Source organism: Scleropages formosus, chromosome 9 (genome assembly GCF_900964775.1).
Source record: "Scleropages formosus chromosome 9, fSclFor1.1, whole genome shotgun sequence".
Lineage (NCBI taxonomy): Eukaryota > Metazoa > Chordata > Actinopteri > Osteoglossiformes > Osteoglossidae > Scleropages > Scleropages formosus.
Window position 1 is genome coordinate 7,139,287 of NC_041814.1, and position 9,568 is coordinate 7,148,854.

The window sequence follows — 9,568 nt, forward strand, 5'->3', positions numbered from 1 at the left end:
TAAATGAATAAATGTACAACAGTGGGTTTGCCCCAAAGCATGTAAAATAGAGCCTAGTTGTATGTCTAGTAATGGTGGGCAGACTGCTACAGAGTCTTTTCTCTTCATGAAGGGAATCCCTTTATTCCCAACTTGACACAAGAGCTCAGGGTTCCACCTCTGCTGCTCAACCTGCTTGGCGAGGCTGTTGGCTGACAGCCACCCTCGAATGTTATGACACAAGGTTGCCCACAGAGCAATATCCTTGTATTCTAATATTTACATTTGCCAAACATTTTCTCCACAGTGACACTTTGTGAACACAAGTGCACTTCAGTTATAGATATAGATACGCCCATTTCATGACATGGCCAATTAGTCCAATACTGACTTTGTCTGCATGCTGTCGCATCCCTCCATGGAGTTACTGGAGGCAGGGTTCTGGGGAAAAAAAAAAAAAGGCTTTTTTTATTTCTTTATGGATCAGAATAAATTACCAGCCCCCCAAAGGTGTCTGGCTCTACACACCATTTCATTAAACAGGTAAAAATTTATTTCTTGATTGTATAGCAATCATTACCACAAACTCTTAAGAGAAAGTCTGCTGAATACCTGAGAGTTCCCCCACATTAGTCTGAGCCCCCCTACTCTACACAATGGTTAGGGGGGAGTTGCCTGTTGAATCCCCCAGAATTCCCCAGTGGTAGAGTGAGCGTCAGCAATATAACAGCCAATCAGAAAGGTGCACAGTACTATGTACAAGAATAGACACTGATACCCAACTACAGTACTGTATTTACATTTATCCTCACCAGCTCCCCCTGGCAATACATTACATGAATAACTAGAAGTGATATGGAGCACTTTTTAAATGTTTCTCCAAGTGCACTGAGTCCCCCCTTCCAAGCCATTAACAACTGAATTATACTACTGGTAGAGTTAGTGCAAATGCAAATGTGCATAAACCAATACTATTGGTTACCACTGATTTCACAAAAGAGCGCATCTTTGATAATATTCTAAATCGGTTTTAGTATGATGCAATAGCAATAGCAACAAAGCGACCCAGTAGTCCGTAACAGCTATGCAAAAGTTTTGCTCAAGTGTTTTTTTTTTTTTTTTAAAGATCTTTTGCGCAACTTCCTGCAGGCGTGTTCTGTGTTGTTGACTGGACGCCTGCTTCACTACAGCCTCGGGTTATGGTGCCCAAGCACAATATACCAGGAGAGAGAACTGATTTTAACGAAAGAAATAACTACAGAGTTACTAAATTTGTCAAGAAACCCAGGCAATCAAATGTCATATTTTTAAAAGCTCCGTTCAGGGCAATGTTTAAAATTCATACCGCAATAAACAGGCATTCTTAAGTTGATTAACTGTTTCCCCACGAGCATAAAAAGTGTAACACGCAAATTTCCGGAAGAAGGAAACGGCTAAAACAGCCAATGTAACGCCTGAAGTCTCTCAAGTAAGGAGGACGGCACAACAGGTGTACGGCTGCCTTGAGTTTAAACAGAGCCGGTTCCCTAGACACGTAGATAGTTTTATCCTTAAGTAAAATAAGCTTTCAGATTAATTCCAAGTAAAATGCAGTTGCTGATATGTTTGATTATACAAATGATGTTTTGGACACTTTTGGCCAACGGCGCGGAGGACGGTATGAGAAGCACGGTGTCGACGACCACGACGACGGCGACGAAGAAGACGACAGCGGCGGCGTCTGGGGGGAGGCCGGAGACCAACACGGGCACGAGCACTAGAACGATTAGCCCGCACGCGAACGATACGCGGACCACCGACCGAGGCTTCGGCCAGGGCTTTAAAATGGACAGCTACATGATACAGAGGGCCCTCTACGTGCTTATCGGCATCACCGTCATCGGCCTCCTCTACTTTCTCGTGAGAGCAGTCCGGTGAGCGCTAGCAGCGTACACTCCCTCCCCCTACTGTTTAAATGTACTTTACCCCTATCTAGCTGGCTGCTACGCGCCTCCTCGTCACTGGATATTGATATTGTTGGATGTAAACTTTATGGCCGCTGAACGGCTCGTCACCGCTGTTACTGTAGTCAACACGTCGGGCTCGTTGTTTCGCCGCGCTCCCTCGACCCTCCCGTCGTCGCCCTGGGTGGAAGAGAGCTGTGCAGCCAGTTACATTTACTAGCTGACACTGACAGTTGTATGCGACCTGAATGTATGTATGTAATCTTCCTAAATTGACCCATTTTTCGTTTTGTACAGCTGGGTAATCTTACCCTATACAGGTGGGTGAAAAAAAAATCAGAATGTCCACTCACTGGCACTGTGACTGTCAGTCACACAAACTAAACAAGTGGGCGCAAACTGAACTTCCCAGGCTTCGCATGTCACACATCCTCCAAGATTAACACAGCTGGAACAGCTGGTACTGTAGTGGTTAAAGCTGTTGTTGTGTGTTTTTTTTTTTTTTTTTTTTTTTTTTTTTAATAGTTTTAGTTTGGACCCAAAGGTCGTAGGTTCGAATCTCACCCTGGAAGCAGTAAAGTACGTAGTGGAGTATGTGGTAAGAGCAGCATTTCCTTACTCTCTGAGCCTGGCTTTGCGGGGGCAGAGGTGCTGCTTCTGGGTTTTTCCCACGAGTCACTTTCGCATCACGTCACTTTCTGTACACCAGATAGGTGTCCAACACACAAAGGATATGTATCTCTAAGCATGTTTTTTTTTTTAACTTGTTATATGTTTGCATCATCATGATCATCTCTGTTGGTTATGCTGATCCCCATTGTGTATAACTGTGCACAAGAGCCTTGCTTCTCTGCCATGGCTTTACTTTGCCTATAAGCTTGTTCTTATTTGCAGCTGTATTTTGGTAAATACTTCTCCTATGCCAGTTCTGACTTTGTGCTGTTGCAACACAGTAGTTAAGCCTGGATTGTCAGCAGCTGATTATCTCGTGACCCTATAAATTCTTCTACTTTTTCTCAACCTGAACTGTTAACTGCCCTGGGTAGCAGTGTTAGGCAAATAGTAATTTTTGTTTGCCCTTTATATTTTTCTTCTTGTAATAGATGCTTTTATCAACAGTAACTTAAAGTTCCAGCTGTATTAAGCTTCCTTCTGTCATTTACTTGTTTATACAAGTAAACAGCAATGTAAACACACTAAGGGTAGTGTAGAGTTTACAGTTCAGCTGAAATATGTCTTAGGACTGTGAAACCAGAGTGCCTAGAGGAAACCCACACAAACATGGGAGAACATGCAAACCCAGCATACACTGAGCTGGCTTTGAATACTTGTCCAAACCCACAGCCTAAGAGCTGTGAGGCACCAATGCTACTGCATGTGGGCAGGATATTGAGGCTGTGCAGCTGTTGAGGCTGTAGAAGGTTTCATTTGTTCTCATTTTTTACAGCGCTTCAGTGTAAACCCCATTTTCCTTTACAGCTGTTCACTTTTACTTAAAGGTGTAATGGATTGGCAGGGGTGACATGCCCTCCTCTCCAATATTTGATGAAACCTAATGTCCCACCCCGTGTGTGTGTGTATAATATATATATATATATATATATATATATATATATATATATATATATATATATATATATATATAAAAAAAAAAAAAAAACTCCTGGCTACTGGTTCTAATATTTTTTTTTTTTTTTTTTTTGGTCCCCCTGTTCTTCACAAGTTATATCCCTGTATTTACATACTAATAACAATTTCTTTCACTTCATTTTTGGGTGATTTTTCAAACAGAGTAGTGATTTTGTTTACAGCCTGGTGGTCTTTCACTTTGTGTCACCCAGACTTCATCAGCGATTTGTCAACGTTGTACTTTAGTTTATGGAGATGTACACTAGTGTTCAAACATCTGGAATCACCTGGAAATTTTTATGTTCTTGAAAGAACTGATACGTTATCTGTGTACCATTAAAATAGTTATGAATTACACCCAAGACATTATTACTAATGTCACAAATGGCTATTACTGCTTAATCTTTGATTAACTGAAGATTTCATGCAAAGGTGTCCGCTGCTGTCACGAGAGAAGAGGGCAAACTGGATATAAATAGGATAGAAAGTGGAAGGCCCAGATGCAAAACCGCACAAGAGTATAAGTAAATCTTAGTCTTTAGTTTGAGTAACAGGTGCTTTGCGGGTCCTTACTTTGCTGCTTCCTTAAATAGTACACACCAAATACCAGCGTAACCTGCAGCAATGACAAAGACGAGTCTGGGATACTGGCTTTAGAGGCGGAGTTTTGAAGAAAAAGCCATATCTGAAACTGGCAAATAAACAGAAAAGGCTAACATGAGCAGTTTGGATGGTGGATGACTGGAAAAGAATATTATGGACACATCAGTCTAAGTTTGAGGTGTTTGGATCAAGGGAGAGAACATATGTGAGATGTGGAACAAATAAAAGGATGCTGGAGAAGTGCTTGATTCCTTCTGTAAAGCATGGCAGAGGAAGTGTAATGGGATGGGACTGCATTGGTGCTGGTAAGGTGGGAGATTTATACAGAGTGAAAGAAATAGTGAACCAGAAAGGTTACGACTAATTTACTACATCACGCCATCCACTGTGGTCGGTGCTTGGTTGGTATAAATTTCATCATGCAGCAGGACAACGACCAGACTGTACTTGTAAGCCGCGCAAAACCTATTTTGTGACGAAATGGGAAGCTGGAGTACTGTCTTTGATGCACTGGCTGAGAATAGCTATATGGGAAGAAAAAAAAAAAAATAGGAAATTGTCAATGAATTCATTTTTGATCAATTTAAGGCCACCTTAGTGAATAAAGGTATCAATGCCTATCGAAAACATGAAAATGTCTGGGTGTTTCCGAACTTTTGAATGCTAGTGTATATCAGTTGTGTTAGGCTTTAGTGGGGGTTTTTTTTTTTTTTTTTTTTTTTCCCCTCCCCCTTGAAGTTATGCCAGTATGTACCTTAATACAAGTTTGACATGACTTCCTCCTTTGGCTTTTTACTTAGCAAAATGTTATTTTACAGTGATAAATTGGATGCTGCGAAAACAATGCTTACAATTCCTGTGTCCTGTTTTTCCTTAACTTATTGCTTCTGTTATATTAAGGCTGAAGAAAACCACAACGCAGCGCAAGAAATATGGGTTGCTGTCGAATTATGATGACACTATGGAGATGGCCCCTCTTGAAAGTGATGAGGATGACATGACTGTCTATGAAGCAAAGGCCCTAAGAAGGTGAGACTCTCAGCTGAGTGCTCACAGTTGTTTGAGCTGCATTGACTAATGAATCAGTGAAGTAATTTATTTCTGAATAAATGTAATATTTTAAAACTGCCATAGAATATCAGGACAAATGTGTGTCTTCTTCTAAGAACATTTTAGCAGATGTACTTTAGTGGCTTTATTTCATTCAGGGTATTGTTTCCAAAACTTAACTGTGCACAGATGCTTTACCTGTTTTTGGCTCTGGTATTTCTTTGCTTCCATTGTATGAGCTGGTTCACTGTGGCTGAACTGTGTCCTCTTTTCATACCAGATGAGTGCTGGATTCTTAAAGACAAGAAGATAAACAAAAGACTGGAAAAAAAATGAAAACATTCCCATGGTTTTCGGACAAATGTGACTGTTCGATTTTCCTTTTCCTGCCCATGAAAGGCAAGAAAAGACAGAACATCTAGGTCACAGCTTTTGTTTTTGGTAATCCACATTAATATGTATGCAAATAGATGGGAACATGCAGGGTGTCATAAATGAAGAGATTATCTTCTTGACTAAAACTTTTTTTTGATCAGTGATTTTTGTGGGTGAGAGAATAAACTGAAATTGGGTGGGGGCACAAAATCAATTTGGTGGTTTTTTTTTTGATGCCAAAGCTTCTTGGAAGATGTGCTTTCACAGGAATTTCTCTTAAAGACCATTTTGATGTTATACTGCTGGCTTTTTGAACTTCTGTAACTGATGCTTTTCTGGTTCTTGTCAAAGTTGTAGGTCATAGAAATAGATTTTCTACTTATTTAACACTCTGACAAGTATTATCACATGGGGCTAATGTTTTTCAGAATGTCATACATTAACACAGTTTGAGGTGATTTGTCAGCTTTTTCTTAACTATGTTTTGGCCTTTAAAATCATACATTGTATTGTTATGAAACAGGTTGAGGAATTATAGTAATCCTATTAAAGGTCAGTAAACCGTATTTAATTTTCATCTTATGTTTAAAAGTTCTTGTTGCCATCTCTGAAAATTTTGCAGGAGAGATGCTTACAAATTATTTAAAACATACATTGCCCATTGCTGGGCAGTAAAGAGAAGCTCAGCTACCTGGTGGTCTCTTAGCTGTTTGCATCCTTGTTTTTAGTTCTCATTTTGTCACATGAAATGCTTGCCGTTGCCCCTTGTAGCATGATGCTACATTACAGACCCAGTTTTGGTTTTTCACCAGTCTTCACAGAAGGATGTATTACCCACAAATGCTTAGTGAAAATTGAGGACTTCTTACATATTGCCATTTGTGTAGATTTTGACTTCACATGTATTAAGTCATTCCTTCACTGATGGCAGAATTGCCATGTCCATGGTGTGAAATGGGTGTGTGTTTTTTAATTTAAAGTTATTTGTGCTAACTTGAAGCCAAAGAATGAGTTTTGTAATGTCTCTAGTAGCTCAGAGGAAAGCTCTGTGATCTAGCAAAATGTGTTCGGAATGAAGGGGACATGGCAAATCTAACACTGATTTGGACTGTTAAGCTGTGGGTTTATTGCAACCATTGTATTGTTAATTGTAACTATGTTTGTCTGTGTCAGGGGCTACTTAAAATGTAGCTTGACACTGTTTTGGAGGAGGCACTGAAGAACAGAAAATGCAGATAAGTAAGCTTTGGCCTCTACTGGTGCAATGATACTTATTAAACCAGATCCTGTAAAAGCATCCTCTTCTGGGGATGGCTTTTTGAATCAGTTTTGCATTAATTGCTGTGCATTTGCAGGGCACAGCAGATCTCTTAAGTTGCAATTTGACGTGTCAATTGGTCTTTATAATTTTTCAGCTCGAGACTTTGTATTTGTGCTGTATGCTTGCATACGTCAGAGTGCCAGACATCAATGTAAGTCTGTGAAGGACTGTACTTGTACCAGACTTTATGATAGACTACTTATGGAATGCAAAATAGAAGTGTAAAGCAATGGCGATGAATGCCTGGAGTTCTAAGTGGGAATAAGTAGCCGGATTCAGACTGTACTGACGATGTAACGCATTCTCCTGTTCCTGTCATCAGTGCGTAGCAGCCTCACAAGTGACCGTGGGAACCTCTTTTTGTCTTCTCTGAACCTGAGTGAAAGTTATTTGCATGGTTTTGTGTTTGGGGAAAGTGGAAACCCCCCCAAAATTTCCTGTTTGTTCACAATTGCTAAGATGAAATGTTAAAGGCAAAGGAATGGTTCCCTGTTTTGTATGAGTCCAGACAATTGAATTCAAATTTTTTTTACAAATTTTGGTGATGTAGAATGCTCTTGTACCTATTTTCTATATATGGGACACAGGTTTTATTGTTGTGTGTGTTTTTTTTTTTTTTTTTTAAAGCATGTCTGCCATTCTGTTGATCTGTCATTCTTTTTCTAAAAGTATACTTTTGGATGTCATCTTTATTGCAAAATGGGGCCAAATACTGTGTTTTCTATGAATGGGAATGGTCTGCATATGATTTCTTTGAGAATTATTATTCAGTTTGAAATGCCTGTCAGTTTGCAGGGGCTGAGCCTCTGATTACCCTGGTGAAGAGTGAGTTCAGTTGACAATCAGTGACTTGTGTTTTACACATCTTGCTATTTTCTAATAAAATTAAAGCAGTGTGCTTTTTTTCCCTCCCATTTGCTGTTTTACTTGTTTTATTCACAAAACGTTTTCTAAAATTATTTTTCATTAAAAATCCTTTCCGTGTTCAGTGCGCCTGTGTTGCACGCCTGTGTTGCTATTACTTCTCTAGACCACTAGATGGAGCTGGAACTCTATCTGGTTCTGTAGTTCTAAGAGGACTCTGATCCCATCTGTGCGTGGTGTTTACACCTTCACACACCTGTGTGTTTTGTCTGATCGCTGAGCTGCTTTATGTAGCTCTAGATATTGTCTTTGCCTCAGTCAGCTTTGTCTGAACTGCTCTCACTATGTTCAACGTATATAGGCTGAGGGCAAGGGCCATTACTGTTGAAGCTGACACCTTGCACTTGAAGGACCCATATTTGAACCCCTGCTCCTTTGTTGTTGTACCATTGAGCAAACGACTTAGCCTGAATTACTCCAGTGAAACTAAATGGTAAATAAGTAGTTTAACACTAAGTTGCTTTGGGGAAATTTGCCATGTGTATGTATAATAAAACTGTTTTGTATAGCAGGTCAGAAATTATTGAAGCAGAGGTGAACAAGCACTGGCAGCTCTGCAGATTGCTCTACATTAATTAAAATTCATTCAAACATTGCCAGTTGCCTGTTTTGCTGTATGTTGACCTGGCAGGTGACCATGTGCTAGTCTAATTAGCATGGTAATATTTTTAGTAGAAATATTAGGAAAGCAGTCCTGTCTGACGGGATCTGAATTCCATAATTTCTAGCAGCAGTGATTTGCCACAGTCTTAAAAAAAAAAAAAAAGGAAAAAGAATAGAGGGGATGTTGAAGAGGCGAGCCGGCACCATTCTGGAGCCCAGCTGGAGCCACGGGAAATCGTCTCTGAGAAATCCACTTGAAATACAATGAATAAACCACAAAAATCTCTATGAAAAAAGATGTGAATATATTGGCCCTAAAGGGGGGGGGGGGGGGGGTTTGGAACAGCGCAGTTCAGTTTCCTGTAGTTTGCTAAGAGAATGTAGAAGGTTGGGCAAAAAAAAAAAAAAACATACATGTATATGGGACTATTTATATTCTGTATAGATATGTTTTGCTCCTCAGTCTTCACAGTTCATTTTCAAGACGATTACTTCATTTATGCAAGTTTTACTTAATGGTCCCCTTCTGCTACGTATTGAAGCCTTTAAAATGATAAATGTGTTTAGACAAAGTTTTATCATTCATGTTTAATGTAGTAGTCTTTTTTTAAGTACTTGTGCTCAAATTTTCTCACTTTGGTGAGAGTGCGTACCAGGTGCCGTTGGGCCGTCTCAGTGTACTGCCGGTCGGGGCGCTACTGCCAGTCGCTCGCTGACCACTCTTGAGCCCTTGCGCCGAATCTTCTACAGGGCTGCTCCTCCATCGCTCCTCAACTTCTCCTTTTCCCCTACTGCTCCTTCCTCGTTCCTCTGTGACATCGCTGCCCTCTCCGCTCTTCAGCTTGACTCCATTATAGTACCACAGTACAGGACGTGGAAGACGAGTCTGCTCTGCACAGGGGTCAAGCCCAGCCACCAGGAAGCCCCAAAGAGATGAACGACTGAAGCAAAACAGCACACCCTCACCCCTTCTTCTTTTCTTCTTAACCTCCTCCCCCCATTCACTTCCATGCTCCCCTGTCCAACATTCACTTTCAAAGTCAGGAGGGGTGCCGGGATTCTGACCCTGCTCCGTGCCGGAGAGGCGTGTTGGCTCAGACACATCTGGGAGACATAATAAATGGTGCCCTTTTCATCCAGG

At 40.6% G+C, this 9,568-nt stretch overlaps 1 protein-coding gene across 1 annotated transcript; it reads left to right on the top strand.

The window, feature by feature from the left end:
- Positions 1-1,417: 1,417 nt before the first annotated feature.
- fam174c (family with sequence similarity 174 member C) lies at positions 1,418-7,808 on the top strand. Its single transcript, XM_018745797.2, has 3 exons — positions 1,418-1,892; positions 5,055-5,183; positions 5,485-7,808. The coding sequence occupies exons 1-3, from the start codon at positions 1,567-1,569 to the stop codon at positions 5,486-5,488; spliced, it is 459 nt and encodes a 152-aa protein (XP_018601313.1). The 5' UTR covers positions 1,418-1,566; the 3' UTR covers positions 5,489-7,808.
- The last annotated feature ends 1,760 nt before the right edge of the window (positions 7,809-9,568 follow it).